The 23,795-nt window shown below is 42.5% G+C and overlaps 2 protein-coding genes across 2 annotated transcripts in view; both read left to right on the top strand.

Annotated features, from left to right (window-relative positions):
- Window positions 1–12,306: 12,306 nt before the first annotated feature.
- LOC130251493 (zinc finger protein 28-like) lies at window positions 12,307–18,553 on the top strand. The gene is made up of 3 exons (XM_056488149.1): window positions 12,307–12,426; window positions 12,668–13,270; window positions 13,915–18,553. Exons 1-3 carry the CDS (start codon window positions 12,360–12,362, stop codon window positions 16,506–16,508), a joined length of 3,264 nt encoding a protein of 1,087 aa, XP_056344124.1. The 5' UTR covers window positions 12,307–12,359; the 3' UTR covers window positions 16,509–18,553.
- A 1,358-nt stretch (window positions 18,554–19,911) lies between these two features.
- The window catches only part of CDC5L (cell division cycle 5 like), a 30,828-nt gene continuing 26,944 nt past the window's right edge, over window positions 19,912–23,795 (top strand). Inside the window, exons 1-2 of the mRNA XM_056487565.1 lie at window positions 19,912–20,259; window positions 23,128–23,231. Of these exons, the coding sequence (XP_056343540.1) occupies window positions 20,215–20,259; window positions 23,128–23,231 (149 nt within the window). The 5' untranslated portion in view covers window positions 19,912–20,214. The remainder of the gene's footprint in view (window positions 20,260–23,127; window positions 23,232–23,795) is intronic.

The raw sequence follows: 23,795 nt of genomic DNA on the forward strand, positions 1-23,795 counted from the left end.
CAATCTGGGACACAAAGTTTAATGGAGAAAGAAAAAAGATTGAGAAACAAGGGCACGACAGAGGCTTGATGATAACAAATCTCTTATCATGTAGAACAAGGAAGACAAAACTGCTCTGCAATAAACTGTGGTGGCATCACCAGCTCTTTGACAATGACCCTGTTAAGGACAGCATTGAGCAGAGCTGCCTGACTGACAACTACCACAGCAACCTACTGCTAAGGCAACTTCCCTGGATTTTAACTTCCAGTGAATGACATTGCTTGGAGTTCAAGGGTCCCTGGCAGCAGGGAGAGTACCAGAATCCTCATGTCAAGACTCTCTGTCATTTTCTTCAGCAAATCATGTTCAGGTCTCTTTTTCAGCCTTCAGATTATAATCATATGAGTAAGAAAAGTCACAACTATTCTGTTTTGACTTCCTTTCTGAGGTCTTTTGACCCTTTAAGCCAAGTAGTGGTTAATTCCCCTTATACAAAACTGCCAGCTCAAGATGCTTGTAAATATGAATAGGACTGAAAGAAGAAAAACTACTTTCTCAAAATTACTATTTCTTAGTCACTTGCATTTTAATTGCTTGAATTTTCAAGGCTAACTGAGCTGCAGCAACACAGTTTTCAGAGAGCATTTTCCACACCTTGGAAAGTGCTTTAGGTTTTACTTCTTTGCACTTCACTCCTTTGCAGTGGTGTGGAATGCCCTTTGCAGGGATATAAGAGATCATTAGACTTAAACACACACAAAAAAAGAAATTCTCATTTGTAGCCGGGTCCTCTGCTCATTGCTCTTGATAGGAAACAAAAGTGGGAGTAAGTTAAATATTTAGTGGATATTCCCTGAATTCACATGGAGAAACTTCCAGCTCTTTCCTCCATGTTTACACAGTGCTCAGTTTGTTTTGCTAATATTGAGTTATCCCTCTGCTTGCCTTTCCATGGCCACTCTACAGTGAAAAACTCAAAAGACAAGGAAGAGCCTCAGAAAAGCATCACTGCCACCTTCATCTCAGGTAAGGATGGCACCAATTCCTCTGTTGCCCACATTATCTGCTGCACATCAGAAAAGTACTGTCTTGCTTCTAAGAGACTGGTTCAGATTATTCTGTAATAGACCATGCTCAAAAACAGCAACAGTGTCTGTGATTACTTCCTGCACTCAATTACACTGAAGAAATGGAGATGAACCGACCCTCAGAGAAAAAAATGTTTTGTGGTCAGGACCCTGGGGCATTCTGGGTCCAGATCTTTGCCTTGCCACAGTCTTCCTGTCACTGCTTTTTGGCCAGGAATTAAATCTTTCTGTGCTTTAATGCCCCAGAAATGAATTATGGATGCAAATAAAAGCTTTCTTCTTTATATCCTCTAAATCACTGTCACACATTCATGGGAATAGAATGGTTTGAGTTGGATGGAACCTTGAAGCTCATCTCATTTCAGCCCCTGCCATGGGCAGGGACACCTTCCACTGTCCCAGGCTGCTCCAAGCCCCATCCAGCCTGGCATTGGACACTGCCAGGGATCCAGGAGCAGCCACATCTTCTCTGGGCACCTTGTGCCAGGGTCTCACCACCCTCACAGGGAACAATTCCTTCCTCATATTAAACCCAAATATAAACCCTGTCAGTTTGAAGTCACTGTCTTCTGTCCTGTCACTAAATACCCTTATAAAAAATCCCTTTTTGTTTTTCTTGGAAGCCCCCTTTAGGCAATGGAAGGGGCTCTATGGTCTTTCAGAGCCTTCTCTTCTCCAGGTGAACATCCCCAGCCATCCCAGCCTGAGGAGAGGGGCTCCAGAGCAGAGGGGCTCCAGCCCTTGGAGCATCTTTGTGCCCTGCTCTAACATGTCCCTGCCTTTTCTGTGCTGGTGCTCCCAGAGCTGGATGCTGCACTCCAGGTGGGGTATCTCAAGAGCAAAGCAGAGAGAGAATACTGCCCAGGCTGGGTTTGATGCAGCCCAGGACACAGTTGGCTTTTTGGGCTGCAAGTGTAAGAAATGACCAGTCATTGCCAAGTCATGCCCAGCTCTTCATTGCACAGCATCCCCAACCCCTCCTCAGCAGGGCTGCTCTCAGCCCATTCTCCGGGCTGATACCAGGGGTTTTCCTGACCCAGGTGCTTGCCTTGGCCTCATTGCATTTCATGAGGTGCTGGGGGCTTGTTGAACTCAGATCAGGACATGGGGAAAAATGTCCCCACGGCTCACTTGGGCTTGTCTGGAAGTGGAGCAGCATTTTCTCTTTCTCTTCTGTATTGCAAATATTTGTTTGTTTGTTTGTTTGTTTGTTTGTTTATAGACTCCATGTCCTCATCAGGAGAGAATTTCTGTATTCATACAGAATGGTAAATTCTAGGCCATCTCTATTCATTATGGCTATTTAGGAAAACTCTGAATACAGTATGAATACAACAGGCACAAAAACCATGAGGTAAATAAAGAAACATAATTATGACCCTTTTTTCACTCATCATTGCTGTCATACTGACTTGTGACCATTTTAATGCATGGAGTAGACAGGGTAATACCAATCTATTTTTGCCTGTAGCTGAATATATTAAAATATTTTCCTGTCACACATGTTGAAATGGTTTTTATAACCTGAACATTTGAAGCAAACATTTATTGGCTTGTAACTGAATATATTAAAATCTGTCACATGTACTTAAACAGATTTTGTAGTCCTGACTTCACCAGAGAATATATTTCAGCTAAATAAAACCATTTAAAAGTTTCAGATCTGGTTGAAACTGGTCATCCAGACTTCCCCTGGAGTCAATAGTGAAAGACCATTGAAGTGAAATACACTCTTGGTGGAGAAATATGCACCTTCTCTGGATGAGATCAGTTGTTACTTGGAAGTGATTATTTACATTAAATTTAATAATAGAAATAATAGCAATAATGACAATAATAACAGTAATATAATAATAATAATAATAATAATAATAATAATAATAATAATAATAATAATAATAATAATAATAAGAAGAAGAAGAAGAAGAAGAAGAATACCATCATTATTCACTGTGAGGGTGGTGAGGCCCTGGAACAATTTCCCAGAAAATCTGTGGTTGCCTCTGGATCCCTGGAGTGTCCAAGGCTGGATGGAGCTTGGAGGAACCTGGGATAGTGGGAGGTGTCCCTGCCCATGGTAGGGGGTGGCACAAGATGATCTTTATGATCCCATCCAACCCAAACCATTCTGGGATTGCATTAAGAGAGGTGTCTTAAATAAACCACTTGAGTTAAGGCTTTCAATTGTGTTATATTCTCCTTATTTCCATTACTGCCAAAACTGAAATTCCTCAGAGCATGCAGTGCTCATGAAGCCTGCTTGCTATTTAAAACAAAACAAAGTATTTTAGCTGTCCAACTTTAATACTATTTTCCCAAAGGTTTTTAATTACCACTTCCTTCCTGTAGAAACATGACCAGGACAATGATGTTATTAGTATTTGCATGATCTGGATTTGACTGTGAAAGTTACATCACACTGACCTGGACAATGCAGTGAACTCAAGTTTGCCCCTCTTTTGATGCAGAAAATTGTTAGTACCTGTAAGGCAGTAGTGTGTTCTCTGAAACACTCTGTGGGCTCTAAAAGAATAATTTTCCCCAGATACTAAAAAGGATGTTTGGGGCAGTGGAGTGAGTAAAAGTATAAGTATTGCAAAGCACCCACAATACCACAAAAATAAGACAAATACTTAACTTAATACTTAACTGTTCTGTTTTCTCTCCAAATCTTCACTTGCCCCAAAAGCTATAATATCTTTTCAAGTTATTTAATCATTAATTAATGAAGTTTCAAGCTTCAGAAAATTCACTACTGAATTTTCTCTTAATAGTTTTCCTTCAAATAAGCAACATCTCTGCCTGCCTGGCAGAAAGGAAAAAAGTCCAGTTTTTAGACAAATTTTTTTGTCTGTCTTGGATGTTTATCAAAGGTACTTTCAACCCCCTCTTTATCAGAGATTAAATCCACCAGACTTGCTACTGAGATGCAGCTTCAAGGTGGTCAAAGGCTGAAGGGACAGGGATAACATGTCAGGGAGTAGGGATTAGAAAGCAAAGCTGTTCTTTGTAAACCACAGACCACTGACAGTCTTGGTGGAGATAGACAAAGGGATTAAGTATGGATTCCTATGATGATGAAGACTATGAGCCAGATAAACCAAACCAGGTACCAAGGAAGACTCAGGTACCAAAGGAAGGAATATTCTATTAGGAGTAGCATGTGCCCAGCCTTTATGACCAAGTGAACCACTGTACTAGTCTGTGGATAACTTTGGTCTGAGTGCTGACCTTTTGCAAAACATTGATAATGAAACCCAGGAGAACTATGTTATCTTAAATTGTGGCATCCAGCTGCTAAATTAAAGTATGCTCAAACCTTGGGGTTTGCAAAGCCCATTGAAGCCAGTGGAAAGTTCCTGTTGACCTCAGTGGGCTGTCAATCATTCTCGAATGGAAATGGAGCTCCAGTTCCAGTGGCTGGTCTCATCTCCATGCAGACTTGACCTGGGAGAGATCCCATATCAGCCATGGCATTTGCTGGGTGATAAAGCTATTGTTGATAAAGCCATATGTTGTACCCTGAAGTGAGGATGGGATGAGTTCCTCCAATCCCATCAGTCACCTGCATCTAAACTAATCCCTCCCTGGCCCTTTGGTACTCAACAGGGAAAAATCAGTGTTTCATCTGCAACTCATCACTCCAAAATGGACATCTAAAATAGGTCAGATGACTCACACTCTAAATTCCTGCTTCTTCCCATCAACAATAAAGGGAATAAAGCCTGAAGTAATTTTCTCAGATTCAAACGTGTGGTTGGAAGAATATCACTCTAAGTATCTTCATTAGACTGGCTTCCAAAATGTTGTCTTTTATAGCTGATTGCTAAATCAAACAGCAAAGTCAACTCAAGATCCTAATGGAGACAGGTTCAGATAAACCAGTTGGTTTTGTCTTGCATGAACTACAGAGCTTTGCCTCAATGAGATTTTATATTAACAACTTAAAAATATTCCAGTGACAAGACAGCCTTTGATGTACTCTGCTCTGATTACATGTTCTGGATCCTAGACCCAAAATGGCCTCATGCATATTATAAAGATAATAACAAAAAATGGACAAGAGACTTCAAGTTATTGATGCTAATTAGCTCTAAAGGAGCTTTTACCCCACTGCTGAACAGAATGGGGGGAAATTCAGCACCAAAACCAAACCTAAATGGACATGGCTACAACAGTCCAGACTCCCATTATGCTTTGAATGCACTGAATGCAATCATTAACCCAGAACTGCCAAGCCCATCACTAAACCATGTCCCCACATGCCACATCTACATGTTTTCTGAATCCATCAGGGATGGTGTCTCTACCAGTGCCCTGGGAGCCTGCTCCAATAACTGACAACCCATTTAATAAAGAAGTTTTTTCCTAATATCCAATCTAAACCTCCCCTAGTGCAGCTTGAGGCCGTTTCCTCTTGTCCTGTCCTTTGTTCCCTGCGAGCAGAGCCCGACTCCCACCTGGCTGTCCCCTCCTGTCAGGGAGTTTGCAGAGCCAGAAGGTTCCCCCTGAGCCTCCTTTTCTCCATCTGAGCCCCATTCCCAGCTCCCTCAGCTGCTCCTCATCAGACTTGTGCTCCAGACCCTTCACCAGCTCTGTTCTCTTCTCTGGACATGCACCAACACCTCACACTGAGATTAGAAACCAAGAAAAATAAGCTTTGAACCAATAATTTAATTTTGAAGTTTCTCTCTATATGTTTATTCTTTAAAACAACACTCTTCTAAATGGGCAGGAAAGGTTTTGTACTTGTGGGTGCGTTCACACTGAGAATAAAAACATACTGAGAAACTTGACAGTTGCCATGAAATGGAAATGGTGAGTTTCAGACAGCTCAAGAAAATTCAGTAATGCCCTGCAAAGCATTCAAGATCTTTAGCACAACTAAACCCATAAAGTGGCTCCATAAGGGGACATGTGAGTACCACTGCCAGTCTTTGTTGTGCCAGTCTGATCTCCTTCCACCAGATGTTTCTGGGATGACAGTCCAAATTACCTCAAAATAATAGAGCCCTTGAGTATTTGAAAAACTCTATTCAGAATCACAGCTTCTAACTTGGCACTTACCTCACAATATTCCTGACTGTCAGCAGCTATTAAAAACAAGAATAACAATGGCTATTTCCATAATAGTTGTATTTTGAAATCTCAGAGCACTTTGTGAACTTAACAGACATATCTGAGATGTATGGACTCATACCATCCACCATGGAAAGCAGACCTGTTTGGGCAAGATCTGGATTTCTGTTTTTAAATATTCCATAAAGAAATACAGATGAGGAATGAATACAGATAAGGAATGAGATACCTGAAGGGATGAACACCTTCCACTATCCCAGGTTGCTCCAAGCCCCATCCAGCCTGGACTTGAACACTTCCAGGGATGGGGTAGCCATAGCTTCTCTAGGAAACCTGTGCCAGGGCCTCACCACCTTCACTGGGAAAAATACAAATATAATGTCTTTAGACTGCTCAGTCACCCTGGTAATATCCTACTTTAATGAGAAATCCATACCATTTGGTGCATATCTCAATCACTTCCAATGTCCTGTGTAACTGTCACTTATGCAAGGCAAATTTACAGAAAAAAACACAATGTTTTGCACTTGCTAAAAGTGAAAATAGTACTAAAAATATTTTAAGATGGAATAATCTAAGCTGGAAGGAAAATACAAAAGTAAGCTAAGAGAGACCTGATGTGTTTAGCTGAGGAAAAGGTTGCAAACAAAAAAAGCTTTGGCTTCTCCTTTTCCATAATTTTTCAGCATTTTCAATCTTGTCAGCATGAATAATATTGTTGATTTTTGCTGTGATTTAGAAGCAACTGCAGAATACAAAACAAAGTTGAAAATCAGTTGAAAGGCCATTCATCTATTTTGTTTTTAGCTGAAACACTCCTCTCAGCTGCAGACAAGTAACCAGACTGACTATAATTCCATAAACTACATCTTATCACCATACAGTTCAAGTCTGGGGGGACTTTTCAAGAAATCTTTTGAAACACACACAAAAAGTTACTTTCATGCTATAGCAAACATCTTTCTAGATAGCATCATGAGTGCCAGAGGTTCTCATTTGATTTTGTACAGGCATTAATCTTCTCTGCTCATTCCTTCTGTTTATTTCTGTACTGGGAAATTAGCTCTGGCCCATGCTAACTCCTAAACTGTACCTGGAAATTGTGTAGGAGAACTTTGGTTTGCCTGGATCCATGTCAGAGTCACCTGGCTAGTGAAAGGTGTCCCTAATCACCCAGTTTGGGAGGGTAACAGGAATTCACAACAGGGCATGACCAGATCACATCAAAAGGCTTCCAATCTGCAGAAAAGCCCTGCCACACAAAATCACAGGATCATAAGTGCTTTGGGCTGAAGGGACTTGAAAGCTCATCTCGTTTCAGCCCCTGTCATCTTAATTAGATCAGGTTGCTTCAAGCCCCATCCAACCTGGCCTTGGACACTTCCAGGGATGGAGCAGCCACAGCTTCTCTGGCAACCTGTTCCAGGGCCTCACCACCCTCATAGAGAAAAAATTAATGCAAAAACCATGTGAAAAAACAGCTAAACAATCAATTAACATCCAGATAAAAGCAAATAGAATGTTCTCTGTTTTGAGTGAGGCACCTTTGTCTTACTCTATTAAAAAAAAGAGTTTATAATGTTTTCAGATTGGCCTCCAAACCTTGTGCCTAGGAAGCAGCTTTTTCACAAACTAATTATGCTATTTTATCATATCTAGTGTGGCTGTGTTATTTTAAGTTAATTTAAGTCCATTACAGATACAGAAAAACTAATAAGATAACTTTTATTGCTATTCATATTCAGACATCTGAATTAAGCTTGCAGCCAACATTATCAGTGGAGTCTAGGGACAGACTAGCTGGTCAAATGGAGCAGGTAGACTTCATTGTCTAAATAAAAATCTTACACACTCCACTGAAGAAAACTTCAGCCTGATGGTGAATCATTAAATTCCTGCCACTAACCAAATGCACTTCTCTTCACCTGTGGGTTACCCAGCAACTGGCAATTTGGCAGCAATACTCTTATTTTTTATGATTAACCTTGTCATTCCACAGGCACTTACTTTCCCAAAGAGCTGACCTTTTCCTACATATTTTTTTTTTTAACAAGCAATGGCTCATTACTCTCCTTATTGTCAGTACTTTAACGTTCACTTTTCAAATTATTATAGAAGGCAGAGGAATCAACACCCTCTGTTAAGATTTCCTCACACTTTCCACAATGAGATCTTGCTATGCTGGAACTTTCAAGCTGAAATTTCCCTTGCCTTTGCCTTTGCTTTCTTTCCTTTGAGTTTATTTCTCTCTAAAACTGCAACAAACTCCATACTTCAGTTTTGGGCTAACTTTGTTCAGATCAGTGTGGCCTCATAAAAAGCAATCATTTTTGATTCAGAATCCTCTGTCTTTCACATCAGAAAGTCAAAAGAGAACTGCCCCACCCCTGGAAGTGTTCAAGGCCAGGTTGGAAGGGACTTGGAGCAACCTGGTCTAGTGGAAAGTGTCCCTGTCTATGGCAGGATTGGGACTGGATTCAATGACCTTTAAAAGGTCCTTCCATCTTAAATTATTCCATGATTCTGTGAAGACAAAAGGAGCAATATCAGTAGAATGGACCATGCTCAAATTGCCAGAGAAAAGGCTCTGTATTTACAGGTTTTCCTGAGTTCTACCTTAGATATATGTCTCAAGATTCAGGGAAATGCTGCCTATGGCAATAAATCAAACTCTGCTTCCAGAACTGAGAGCTGAAAACATATGAAAGCACTGTTTTGTTCTCTTAAAGCAACGTGAAGAGCTTGAAACACTCTGCAAACAATAGGGATTTTCACAAACCTGCAGAAGAAACAGGAATGGAAATCAAACTTCCTGGCTCCTGTGCTCTAATCATAAGACTGAATTTTTTTCCTAGTCCTGCAGTTCCCACGAGTTCAAGGTGAACTCAGTGATAAGGAGATCTGCTTGGTGCAGAAGGTATTGGAAAACAGAGTGAGCTGAGACACTGTGTGACTCTCAATCCTCAGCTGCCTCTCTCTGTGGGTATTTGGTGTGAGAAAGCTCTGTGCCTAAGTGCTGCTCAGCTCTTTGTCCTCACTGATGTGTTTTCTTCTCTTCCTGCTGGAACAGACTTCAGTGGAGCTGTTTTCAAAAAAAGACAAAAAAAAAAAAAGTCAATGGCAGTGTGAGAATGAGGAAAACAAACCAGCAGGTTTTACAGTAAAATAATCCATTTAGTTACTAAGCCTTGGGTTGTTACTGCAACATCTGGGCTGTTAAAAAGCTCCCAGTCCCTGTAGCTCACAGTCCTAATACAGCTGAAACTGAGCTGAGCAGTCCTGGAGATAAAGAGGGAGATATCTCTTTATATTAGCTGATATTGACCAATAACTTCATTTACAACTTACCCAGCCTCTCTTCTCTGCTTTCCCAGCTGGATTTGTATTCAGCTACCACTTCTGCTCTTATTGCCAGACCATATGCACTTATATTATGCACCTACAAAATGTAAGTGTCCCAGGAGTAATTCTCTGGCTCTTCCTGGTCTAAAAGTGACATTATCTTTTATCCCTCAACTTTCAGGCTTTTTGTTCAATATTTCCAGCTTGATTTTTTATGATGTGTCCTGGCTGGTAAAGTGAAGGATACTGATGTAAGACCTTACAGAACTTCTGGCACAGACCCTACAGAATTAAATGCAAGAGGATAAAACCCACTTGCAGCCTAAGGTGACTGCACTCTCAAATTATACCTTTTAGGTCAATAACTTATGTTAGTTGAAGTAACTCTGTGCCACCATTCTGGCCACAAAGATGCCAAAATCCACGCTTCAAATAATCACAATTTATTGTAGTTGCTTCAATTTCTCATAGTATCTAATATTTCACTTAATCACAGAATTGTTTGGGTTGGAAGAAACCTCAAGGATCATCTCATTCTAAGCCCCTTCCATGGGCAGGGACACCTTCCACTATCCCAGGTTGCTCTAAGCCCCATCCAATCTGGCCTTGAACATTTCCAGGGATGGGGCAGCCACAGCTTCTGTGGGCAACCTGTGCCAGGGCCTCACCACCTTCACAGGGAAGAATTTTTTTCTACTACACATTCTAAATCCACCCTCCTTCATCTTAAAGCCATTTTTCCCGCTGTCCTACTCCTTACAAGATACTTCCCACAACTTTTTTCATGTAGGAGTGTGGACACAAGCACAGTTGCAAGCAGGCTGAACTCACTCCATTGCAAGCTGAATTTGCAAAATGTAGTTTTGTGCAAAGGACTTGTAAAGACAGATGAAGCCCAGACTGACTAGATGCATTCCTCAGCCATTTCATGGTCACTTTATTCACTGGATGATGGCATCATGAAGTACTACACTGAGAGTAACAGTCTGTTCCTTTAAAAAAGAGTGGAAAGAGCCACTTTTGAGGAAAAAGGCTTGGATTAACATCTTTGTAAAGTTTTGCAGAATTTTGCAGGTTTTCTAGTGAGGGAGATATCTTACATTTTTAAGCTAAATGCTTTAAAAAAAGAGAAATAACTGGTATTTCCAGGTTCTTCCCTTGCAGAGCCTGTGACTGCAGAGCCCTCTTGTGGGGGAGACAGACTGTTCTGCCAGGAGATTTTTTTTTACTTTTGTTTTTTCATATGGTGTGGCCTGCTCTGGCAGCAAAAAGTCTGTGCAAGAAATGCTGCTCACCCTAGCATCTGTTTCACTCATCTTGGAGTATCAACAGGTCTTTCCACTCTGCAGAGATTCCCAAATTCCCTGAGAGCTGAAATATTAATCTCTCGTATTTTCCCAAGTTAATACTCCCAGCTAGGAGGATTTTGGAAATGCTGCTCCCTTGAGGTTTCCTCAGTTCCACTTGAAAATAAAAACATGCCACCTAAATTTCACAAACTGAACAAATGCTCCTAGAAATGGGTGTAGCTCAATATACAAGAGGTGCAAGGCTCTGAAGTTAAGGCAGATAATTGGTTCCATGATTTTATTGGGGGAAGAAGACAGGGAATAAGGAAAATTCCTCTCATTGGAATGGCTAAATGTTCCATCCTCTTCTGGAGACACCACAACGGAGTGCTGAGCCTGGAAAATGAGAACTGGGAATCCTCTAGCAGTGCAGAATGTGGGATCACAGCTGGGGGTGCAGACAAAATAATGTCAAGAGCAGGGTACTGGGAGCTGGGGGTATTCCTGGAATGGTAGAACAAGGAGCTTCTGGAGACACCACAAAGGTGATGAGGCCTGTGAAGCATCTCTCTTGTGAGGACAGACTGCAGGGCCTGGTTAGTCTGGAGAAGAGAAGATTAAGAGGGGATCTCAATAATCCATGTAAGCATCTCCAAGACAGTCACCAGGAGGATGGTGCCAGGCTCTTTACACTGGTGCCCAGCAACAGGACGAGGAGCAATGGCCATAAAATGAAACACAACAATTTTCACCTCAACATGAGGAAGAACTTCTTTACATTGAGGATGGCAGGCTGCCCAGAGATTTTGTCTCCCTCTGGAGACATTCCAAACCCACCTGGCCACAATCCCATGTCAGCTGCTCCAGGGGACCCTGCATTACCGGGGGCAGATTGGACTTGATGATCTCCAGGTCTTCCAGACTCAACTCACAGAATTACAGAATGGTTTTTGCTGGAAGGGACTTTATAGACCATCTCATTCCAACCACCCTGTCATGGGCAGGGACACCCTGCATGCATATAAATTTATCTGTGTATATAAGGACCTACATCTCTACACATGTAAATACGTACACACACAGGTTCATCTATTTTCCACTTTCAGCCAAGACCAGGATGAAACCAGAGATGCTGTCTAGAATTTCCAAGAATTTTGTGACTCCTGCATTGGATTATTTTGTGATTCTTTCTGTTTCCCCAGAAAGGGAATGCCTTATTTATGCTATAATTCCGATCTTAAGAGTATGATCAGAATTAGCTAAGATCTAATTTTACAGGAAAAGAAGTAATAAACGATCAAAATTGGGAATAGGTTTCGCAGAGCATTCGAATAATTCTGCGCACGGCTGGAGGCTCCGTGGCCCAGGTGGGTGATTAAACGGAGTTTTGAACCACTTCGGAGCCCGTTTAAAACAGAGTTTTAAGGTGCGTTTGAAAGCCTCGCGAGGAGCCCCACACACCCCTCAGGCCGCGTCCCCGCCTCCCCCTCAAATCAGGAGGCGGCAGCGGCGCCGCCCCCGCCCCGCTGCGCAGGCGCGCAGGCCCGAGGTTCGAGTCCCGCGGCAGAGGGGTGCAGAGATGCCGGCGGAGCCCGGAGTGCCGCAGGCGGCCGCGGAGGGAACCTCGCAGGCGGCCGCAGACAGCGGTAAGAGCCCGCCGGCCCGGGCAGGGACCCAGCGCGGCTCCCGCGGGAGCGGCCGTGCCCGAGAGAACGCGGACAGCGGGGACGGCGGGAAGGGGGTGAAGTGGCCGGGCCGCGCGCGTGCGCACTGCGAATGCGCGGGGATTATGGTGGACGCGGTGCCGTCGGCGTTTTGGTTTTTTTTTTTTTTTTGGTTTTTTTTTTTGGGGGGAATTGCGGTAATTTTGTCTGTTTCTCCTCGCAGAGCCCGAGGTGTTTGAGACTGTGCTGCCAATCACTATCTTGGTGCTGAGCGATGAGGATTTTCTCCAGGATGATGATGATAAGGAGCAGGAGGTGTCCATTCCCGAGGTGGAGCAGGAGTTTAAATTCAACAACGGCCTTTGCCTAAAAAACGAAGTAGAGCCTTCAAACGACACTAGCAGTGTAGGCAATTGGGATGCAAACAAGACTGTTTCAAATGAAGATAATTTTATTAAGTGCTCCGAGGTTAAATGGCTTGGTGAGAGTGTGTGTAACACATCAAAATTGTCACATTTAAGTGATGGGTGTGATGCAGACTCGGATAAATATGGCCAAAATTGCGTGTTACCTACATCGTCTTGCAAAACAGAGCTTCCAGAGATAATCAAATGCAGTGTTGGAGAAGACTGTGGTGATGATGGCTTTCAGAAGATTCCTCCTCTCCTCTCTGCTGACAGTGACAGAGCTGACACTTTTGAGACATTGGTAGTGGAACCCAAACATGAAGAAGAACCTGTCAGTATTGCAGATGTTCTTTTTGATGGCAGTCCCCAGAAACAACCAGAAATCCACAAGGAATTTGAGATAATTGTTAAAGCGGAAGGTAATATATTAATAAGATTATTCCAAGTTTAAGAAATACAGTAAACTTCAAGTTTTTGAAATAAAAAATTGTAAAGAAATACTATGAAACCAGGTTTTTTCAGAGTAAGCATTTCAAATTAGATTCATAAATGCAGCAGAAGGAAAATATTGCCAGGAGTATGCTCTGTTTTTTCACAGACTCCTGTGAAAGGCAATGAAACTACAAAAAGTTGGTACTTTGTCATTCTCCTCCAATGAGAAAAAGGGTGGTCTTTCATCAGGGAAATGTTCTCAAAATGCAGAAAAAGCATGGTATTTGTGAGAATGGAGCTTGAGAGAACTTTGTTGTTAGTACTCTGATAGGAATTCTGGCATAAAGATGTTCCGTTAAAAACTGGATGTGGTGGTGTCCTGTGAAATTCAGAGTCTTGAGTGAAAATAGAAAGTAGCAAAGAAGGTGGCTTCCAGCTGGGAGAAACATTTAAATGTTGGGGGCAGAGAGCAACATGAAGAGAGGTATTAGGGAGATGGAGAGAGAGAAATAATAAGGAAGCAGAAGTAGTAAAGAGCAAGCAAATCATTAGGCAATTTGAGATTATTGCTGTGAATTAATCATGAATATTTATGATTGTCTGAAATGTGATTTTTTATATCTCCTTGTAGATCCTGATTCCTCAAAGAATGAAGATAATGAAATTGATTACAGGAAAATAAGTAAATTTGAAGAAGATACTCTGAGTTCTCTTTTGGAACAAGACTTGAAAGAAGAAGAGAAATTTACCTTACCTTTTAATAATTGTTCTGACCCATTTCTTAATGGATGTTCTCCTACTTTTAAGGAACATCTAGAAGATGTAGGGAAACCTGATATGAATGCTTTCACTTCTGCTGAATCAAATACTACTGGAGAACATATTTACAAGATGTTAACACCATTCCCTAAGAAAAGATACCAGCAACAAAAAGTTGTTTCTTCCCATGCAAGCCCAAAAGAGTTCCAGAGCCAGAAAGAAGGTTTAACGTGGCTGAAGGACAGTGTGACCATCACACCTCTTTCTAAAATGTCTTGTTTTACAAAGGAGAATGAAAGATTGAGCTTCAAGTGCAGGTTTTGTAGTTCTGTGTATAAATGCAGTGCACTCCTGAAGAAACATATTTATTCAGCTCATAAAGATAAGAAGACACATAAATGCTGCTTTTGTAAAAGAACTTTTTTCTTTTCTTTCAATCTTAAGAATCACCTTAAATTTCATAAGAAGATTGCTAAGTTGCAAAGGGCAAGAAAAAATAGAATAAGTGCGAGAAAAGGGAGGCAGAAAGGATCTGAAGGAGAATCTGAGACCAAGAAAAAAGAAAGTAAATACAAGAAATTTTTCATTAAAATTGAAAGGGACTTTACACCTCTGGATGTGCCAGTTAGCTTTTCCTGCAGAACTTGTATCTTTGCTTCATCAAATCCTAGGAGTTTTATTAATCACATGAAGGGACACAAGGAGAAGCCACCTTACCAGTGCCCTCAGTGTGAATATTCCTGCAACAGCTTGTCCTACCTGTTAAATCACATGTACTGGCATGCTGGCTATAAGCTCTACCAGTGCAGGTTCTGCACTTTTTTTTCATTGTATTTTGCAAGCATGGTGAGGCACAGCCACATCCACACAGGGGATAAACCACACTCCTGTGAGCTCTGCCAGGCAACGTTCACCAGCACCTCAGCGTTGCAGAGACACAGGAGGATACATGCAGGGACAGAAACGTGCCAGGCACTGCAACCTGACTGCCTGAGTGGGAGGAGAAGAACTGAAAGACCTCCAAAGAATTACCCATGTAATGAATGTAACCTGGTGTTCTACACTAAAGGACATCTCAGCTTTCACAAGAAATTTCATGGACAGTTAAAAGCTAATGCTTATACAAGTCAGAGCAATAACTACTTTAAAAGCAAAATATGCAAAGCTGATGGTGATTCTCAGGGCCATGTTTCTCACTCTCATTTTGGTAGAGAAAATGATTGTCTGGGTGGGGGAATCCTGACATCAGAAGTGGAGTTTGAGCAAGCAGGTGATGTGTGGGACAGTAAGAAAATATGCCCTGGAAAGAAATTCCTTGAAAACAGCCAAGGAAGCAACAGCCTAGCTGTTACTGGAAATAGAGCAGAAGTTCCTCAGACCTCTTACCAAAGGGATTACAAAGAGGAGCCTTTCTTCAAATCAGAGGCCTCTAATTCACAAGTGCAAGATGATGCTTCATTTTATAACTTTGTGAAAAACTTGGAGGATACATATCCTTCCAATTTAAATACAGTCCAAACATACAGATGCCAGCAGTGCAGTTATGTTACTGATGTTCCTAACAACTTCAGGCTGCACCTAAAGATACATACAGATGAAAGACCATTTGTGTGTAAAGAGTGCAATGTGGCATTTAAAACATTAAACAATTTGCAGAAACACAGCCTTCTTCATGTGAAAAACGGACAGGAGCTTGGAAGTTGCCTCTTTGTAGAGAGGTGTTTGGAGAATCTTGAATTGCATCGTGAAATCCACGGAGGGACATATCCAGAAAGAGATTTTGATTTCTGCAAAGGCTCAAGCACAGCAAATGATGTGCAAGCACAAAGTCAGTCACTATTATATCAGTGTGCAGAGTGCAACTATGCTACTGGCATTTTAAGCAACCTGGAACTCCATGTTAGAACTCACACGGGTGAGAAGCCCTACAGCTGCACCGTTTGCCAGAAGAAGTTCCGTACTTCCAGTCACCTGAAGAGGCACAGACTCACACATTTGAACCTGGAGCATTTCAAGTGCACGAGCTGTGACTACTCAACCAACAAATGGCTGTCCTTGAAGCGGCACCTGGCTTTGCACACGGGAGGGGAGGGAACCTCCTCTCCTGGCTGCCTCTGCGAGCACAAGGAACTGCCTGTCAAGACATACAGGTGTGAGGAGTGTGGCTATTGCACAGCCCACAACGGGAACCTGAAGCTCCACCTGAGGATCCACACGGGGGAGAAGCCGTTCCAGTGCGGGCAGTGCTCCCTGGCTTTCCGCACCTCCAGCCACCTCAAGCGCCACCTGCTGACTCACCTCAGGCTGCACTGCAGGAGGTGCAGGTATTCCACCATGGATAAAAACGCTTTCCAAAAGCACATCAAAACGCACAAAAAGAAGTACAGGTGTGCAAAGTGTAACGTGGTGCTGCCCACCAGGAAACTGCTGGAGAAGCATAAGCAGCAGCACGAGCTCGGAATGTGAGCTTGGAAATTGGAAGTTGGCGCTTGGTTTTGGACAGGTTTGCATATCCTGAATTTCTTCATGCCTTTGTGTTCCTTTGCTGTGCTCGCAGCAATGGCTGGTAATGGATGCATCCAGCATTTTGTCTGGGAGAGTGAATCTTGGGGTATTGATTTGCTGCAGGTGTTTCTGAGAACATCAGTTCTAGCACAGGCTGTACTGAAGATCTTGGAAACACTTTTTCATTCCTGAGTACCTGCTTCAGTTGAGGTCAGTTATTTTGGTCAGTGTTCATTGGTGTTTAAACAGTTATTCTGCACCACTTACTTTCTTGTAAAAATTTAAGAAGAAAAATAAATCTTTTCTAACTGAAAGAATGTCTAAAGAGAGGGAAGGAAGGGCATTTTATATTTTATAGTAATAATTTTCATATAAAAGTGATCAACATATCTGGAGGCTTAATGCTACCTCCCATCTGCTGAAAGTTGCCTCCTTTACTCCCAGGTGCTTTTCAATATTTGTAAGAGGAAAAAAATAATAGTATCTCACCAAATTATAGAAACAAGATATGCACATCATCACTGGGTAACTGTGACATGAAAATGTTTTACATATGTCTGTATGTATAAGATGTTTATTAAGCTGTTACCTTGTCTGAAGTTTTTTGATAATTTTTTGAGAAATTAATTACCAGAAATGGTAATGTCCAGAAATACATATTTTATGACACTGAGAATCTTTAAATCTTCAATTTTATGTGAATGTCCAATGTTAATCTAGCCTTACCTTTTCTCAGGTTGGTAGTTACTGTGTTGTTTGTTAAAATAGATGATTCACTTTTCAAATAACTTCTGTTAATATGAGCAGTTGCTGATAACTGTGAATGCTGTTTAGTTACATTGAAAACCTTAGCAGAATTTGAAACTGTTAAATTTATTTTAAGAACTTGTGTAAGAACCATTGTACTGTGCAGTAGTTGGTGCAGGGTGTGGTGAACCCAGATGGATGCTGCTTCCAATTTGTATTCTAATCCAGACAAATCTTTGTTTGTTTTGGGGTTAGGCAGTGCTAGGAACTCTGGAGTGTGGTAAGTGGTTTTAATAGTGTGTTACCCCCTTGTGTGAGGAAAGACAACAGCAAAGGGCTGGTGCAAACTGTGCAATGCTACAGCTCAGTCCACAGAGCAGCAGAACAGACCTGTGTTTTAATTTAGAGAATGTAAATGTGGAACTCAGTGCTTTTTTTTCCTGGTCCTGGATGTCTGCCTTTCTGTAGAAATACACATAATGTCTTGTGGAGGAGACAGGCTGGGAAGGGCTGCCCAGAGAGGTAGTGGAGTTCCCCTCCATCTGGATATAATCCTGGACAACTGGCTCTGGGTGGCCCTGCCTGAGCAGGGGCTTGTCATCTAGAACTCCTGCAGCTATTCTGAGATTTGGAAGACAACTTTCCAATAATTAATTGAAACTAATTGATAGATGCATGTATTTAAGGCCAGATCAGCAAAGATATTCAAGTGATCCAGTTCTTTGGAGCTCCAGTAAAGTCAGAGAAGTAAGTATCTGTGCCTGAACCGTGGTGGTTACAGGTGAGTGATTCAGACCTTGGAGCCACCTAATCCAGTTGAGAGAAAGAAGATGTTATCCTGTATGAAGAAAGAAAAGCATTTCTGGGAAATATTAATGGTTATTCAAGCTTGGGGGAGTTCTTACCTGTGTTACAGTTCTGATCACTTATTTGAAAAGAACAGGTACAAAGAGAAAACAAAAATATTGAAGGAATTGTGAGCCCCTGTATCAGATGAGAATAGAAAGGCTAAATCTGATGGAGCACAGTTGTTTAAAAATATGGTGTACAAAGCTGATGAAGAGAGCCTGGTTTAGGGGAATAAATTAACTGCAATAAATTTTTGGAAAAGTTTGTAAACATAAGTTTCTTCAAGTTGTAAGTAAGAAAAAGGTCTTTTCAGTTGGATGATTTTATAAAAATAATTATTGATGATTGTATAAAAATAATTATTCCTAGTCACTGCCTCTAATAAAAATAAACAGTTCAATGACTCCTGACATTGCTTTCTGTTCCTTATGCACTGCATAGGATTTTTGGGATTTCAAAGGTATTCTCAGTCTGCTAAGTCAGTGAAATGTAAAGGTTGAGGCATACTCAGTTTCAAATAAGACACGGGCTATTGTTGGTAGCTAGAATTGTAATATTTTTTATTCCTGCAGTTTAAACAAAAATCAAAGCCTTTCTTAAATCATACTGTGAAGCTTCCTATTTAAATAAAAAAAGTTCCATCATTTTCTCCATGTACATACCCTGAATTTGGACGAAACAGGGAAATATAACAAGAGAAATTGAGCATAAGGCTGTCATTTTACCTGGTGTGTATCTGATAATTAAATGAATACAAGTTAAACAGGAGGTGATATAAATGAACAATAGTCAGACCTGTTTGGTGTGGTGGTGCATCTTCCTGTTTGGGCCACACTTGACCTCAGAAATGCTCATTAGGGCTTGGCCTTGACGAGCTGGGCTGAGCTCCTCTTGAGCTTATCCAGAACACTCTGCTGCCAGGAACTTGTGCTGGCTGAGGAGCCCCCTGGGTTTTAACAGCCTTTGGGGACTTAATTTTCTTGCCTGAATAACCACCCAAGTGGTTATTCAAAGTTATCAACCTGAATTGCAGCAAGGGTGGAAAAATTGCTATGAGCAAAGGCAAGTCTGTTGTGACTTTAAGCAGTGGCATTTGAGACCCTCTGAGCTCTCCAGACTGCAGTGGGCTGAACCAGCACCTCTCTTTCAGTGGGGCCTCTCTGAGCCACACAGCTCCCAGGCTGGGTGTACCTGGGCACCACTGAATGACAGTGACAGATCCTGAGCTGAAATCCTCACTCCTTGAGACTCAATCCTTCACCTGCTGAGAGTGACACGAGTACTTAGCTGTGAAAATTTCCCAAATTCGGGTATGCACCTTGTACACACTCCTTTAGTGCGTGTGAGTGTAAATAATGCAAATGCACTATTGATGCTGCTCTCTTGTAGAATCAGAGTAGTTTTGCATTGGCACCTTAAAGGTTATCTCTTGCCATGGGCAAGGACACCTTGCACGGTCCTAGGCTGCTCCAAGCCCCATCCAACCCGGCCTTGGACACTTCCAGGGATGGGGCAGCCACAGCTTCTCTGGGCAACCTGTGCCAGAGCCTCTCCACCCTCACAGCCAAGAATTTACGCCACACATAAACGCGCGGGGCTTTTTCCTGAAATTAACAAAATACCGTCTAAACGGGGCACTGGAAGATGTGATTTCCTTCCGCTGTCCCTTTGCTCCCTCAGGGAAACTCGAAGAGTTGAATGAACGCTCCGTTCCTCCGCTGGGCGCCGGCCGTGCGCTCCTCCGGCCGGCAGGGGGCGCCAGCGCGGAGCGCCCCTCAGGACGCGCGGGGGGCTGCGCATGCGCGGAGCGGCCGGACCCGCTTCCCTGGAGGAGCAGCGGCCTCACTTCCCTTGGAAAAGCCGCCGGTCCCGCTTCCCTGGGAAAGCAGCAGGACCCGCTTCCCGCTTTTCTGGCAGAGCAGCCAGCCCCGCTTCCCTCGCCCTCGGCACCCGCCGCCGCTGAGGGCGACCGTGCGCGGTCTCGGCCGGCCCCGCTGACGCCAGCCGCGCTCCCGTCCCCTCTCCATTCTCTCGCTCCAGGGGTTCGTCCCCGCCTCCCTTCGCCGCCAAGATGCCGCGGATTATGATTAAAGGCGGCGTGTGGCGGAACACCGAGGTAGGACTCGGCGGGGTTTGAGCCCGTCCCCCCTGAGGGCCCGGGCAGTGGGGGGCCCTCGCTGTGCGCAGGCGCGGGAGGCGGTGGGAGGGTGGGTGTGCGCCTGCGCGGGGGTTCGGGTTTTGGGGTGTCCGGGGCAGCTTGGGGTGCGCTGGAGCCCTGCTGGGGAAGGGTCTGGAGCACACATCTAATGAGGAGCGGCAGAGGGAGCTGGGAGGGCTCAGCTGGAGAAAAGGAGGCTTAGCGGGGACCTTCTGGCTCTGCAAACTCCCTGACAGGAGGGGACAGCCGGGGGGGGTCGGGCTCTGCTCCCAGGCAACAAGCGACACGGCAAGAGGACATGGCTTCAGATTGCATCAGGAGAGGTTTAGGTTGGACATTAGGAAGAATTTTTCCATAGAAAGGGTGATTAAGTACTGGAATGGGCTTCCCAGGGAGGTGGTGGAGTCTCCATCCCTGGAGGTGTTTAAGGATAGACTGGATGTGGCACTGAGTGCCATGGTCTCATTGACATGGTGGTGATCAGACACAGTAAACTCAGTGATCTGAGAGGCCTTTTCCAACCTAACTGATTCTGTGATTCCTTGGCTCTCTGTTGGGCTGCATTCCCCAGCAACCTGTGGCTTCCTCCTTCCTGTTGCCTCAATGGGCAAAGGTCATGTTAGTGGTGGTTTGTTTTTTGGGAAGCTCAGCCATGGGTGTGTTATGTCCTTCTCTCCCAGAGAAACTGTTCCCACTGCCACTGGAAACATGGGACATGGGCTGGGCTGTGCCTGGAGATGTCCCTCTCACAGGCTAGAGTGTGGCTTATACTTCATAGGCAGGTTTCTTATGCTCTAGGGGATTGAGGCAGCAGGAATCTCTTGCCCTTGAAGATATTTTCAAATGTGGAAATGGCAAAGGCAGAAATAGAATTTTTAGGATTGGAAAAGACTTAAGATCACCAAGTGTCCAGCCATCAACCCAGCACCACCACTATGTGCATCATTTAACCTGTCCTTAAGTGCCACATCCACGTGGTTTTTTTATCACTTCCAGGAATGGTGATTCTGTTACCACCCTGGGCAGCCTGTTCCAATGCTTTACAACCATTTCCATGGAAAATAAAATCCTAATAAGTGATCTAAACCCCTAGTACAGCTTCAGTCTGTTTATTGTCAGTGTGTGTGGGCTCTTCATCTGCAGCCCCAAGAATTCTGTACACAGCAATTTTTGTTCCAAAAAAGAGCGATCCCCTCCAATTTTGCTGTTGCAAGCTTTCAATGGTCACGAAGAAGAAATTAATAACATGAGAAATCAAGGATGTCAGTTTTATTAGATGCATGGTCAAAAGGACCTGGCACTGTAAAATACAGAACTCTGTCACTGCATGCTAGGAACACCAGGCATGGTGGTACGTGGTTCCAGGAAACAGTAATGTAATAGAAGGTAAAATGTGCTGTGTGTGCTTTTAAGCACTTGTGATATATCAGTGATGCCAGGAAGCACCTAAATTTGGGGTCAGCAGAGGACAGGAGAAATTGCTTTGTCTTCACCCTTTTCTTAGGGTGTTCCATACTTGATAAATTTTGGTGGCTGTTGAAGAGAAAGAGCAGTGCATTAAATGGAATCACAGAATATGCTGGTTGGGAAGGGACTCACAAGGACCATCAAGTCCTGCTCCTGCACAGAACAGTCCCAAGAATCCCACCCTGTTCCTGAGAGCATTGTCCAAATGCTGCTTGAAGTCTGGCAGGCTTTGGGCTGTGGCCACTGCCCTGAGGAGCCTGTTCCAGTGGCCAAATATATCCCTGGTTCACCAGGCTTTGTGTACCACAGATAAAAGAGGTGTTTGGTTTGTTTGGGTTTTTTAAATTAACGTTTTTATTATGCATACAGCATTAAAAGCAGGGGAAGTGAAACCAGGTGATACCTGTTCATAAAATGACCAGTTACATGCAAAAAAAGCCTGTTAATGTCACAGCTCCTGTGTGCCATAGAGCACAAAGTAAGTTAAAAAAAAACCCACAAGGAAAGATTTATTATATATTTCAGAACAGTAATTACATGAATTGTTGCCTGTAGCAGCTCAAGCTAGATCAAGAGCTGATCATAAGCTTACAGTTAAAGTTATTGTTCTCTGAACACTCACTGGGTATAGGAGAGGGATATCTGTGGTTGACAGGGCTTCAAGAATAGCTTCAATGCATTTAAACTGCCACGTACTCTGAATAAACCAGAAATAATGAACCAGAAATAATTAATAATTAATATTGAGGAAGAGAGAGAGGCATGGATGCATGGATGCATGGATGAGTGGATGGATGAATTGACAGACAACTGATAGCGCTTCTGGCTTTTGATCAAACTTGGTGCACACTTCAGTGTATGTGAACATGGCTCCCAAGCTGAATCTAAAATATTTTTATTCCAATTGTATTAAAATGTGGAAAATAGATAATTTTATGGTATTATTTTAAAAGAAGGCATCCAGAAATATTTGCCAATTCTATTTTTTTTCTAATTGTGCTGTCATTACCAGACAAACTCTTCCTTACCTCTGCTGCTGTCTTTTAGGGAAGACATACAGAGCCTTTAAACAGTAGTGCATTAGAGAGCATTGAAAGTAGTAATTTGGGAAGTTCTGTTGGATATATGAAGTTTTTGGAATAATAATCATGTGTGTTTTTCATTTAATCTTTATGGATTTCATTGACCTTTGAAATACAAATCCTGATTTTTCTTGAGAATAAAATGGAACAGAAGTAGCAGTGTTATGCTGTTTCCTCTGGGCCAGCCTGTGGAATTTACCATGTTCTCCTTTGCTTGAGCTCAGACTTTCTGTTTTGCAGTCCATAAGAGTATTTATTTGTGTTTTTTTTTTTCAAGGATGAAATTCTGAAAGCAGCTGTTATGAAATATGGCAAAAACCAGTGGTCTCGAATTGCCTCGTTATTGCACAGGAAATCAGCAAAGCAGTGCAAAGCCAGATGGTAAGTGAGAGGTGCTGTGCCTGGGAATATGACCTTCATAATAAGTGGAAATTTAGGAAAAATGTTACCACAGACTTAATTTATGTCCACAGAGCAACAACTTTTAACACTGTTTAATTTTATCATGGAAACTTCAAATTCTTATTGCTTGAAAGTAGTTGAACAAAAGTAGCCAGATGTTCTGTTTGCCAGTGACTGCAGTGCTAGCAAATGCAGGATCACTTTAAATTATAAACATTAGTTTTTATCCTTTATTTAAACATGTTTTAATGGGTGGATATTGCCAAGTAGTAAAATTGTAAGATACTAATCTCTTTGATGTATAATTTTCTAATTTCATGTAATGGGAGTTTGGCTTGAGAGTAAATGTTTAGAAATTGCACTGTGAAAATTAATATTTTATAAAAAATGGGAGCTTTAAACTGGTGCAAATACTGATGCAGTATAAATGTATTTGAGAATCAGACTTGGTTTCTCAAGTACTGAACTGCACATATTTAATAGAATATTTATTGTAAAGATAATAGTACTGGCACAGTTGAAGATTAGTAAGATAATTTTTGA

Source organism: Oenanthe melanoleuca, chromosome 3, assembly GCF_029582105.1.
Source record: "Oenanthe melanoleuca isolate GR-GAL-2019-014 chromosome 3, OMel1.0, whole genome shotgun sequence".
NCBI classification, from domain to species: domain Eukaryota; kingdom Metazoa; phylum Chordata; class Aves; order Passeriformes; family Muscicapidae; genus Oenanthe; species Oenanthe melanoleuca.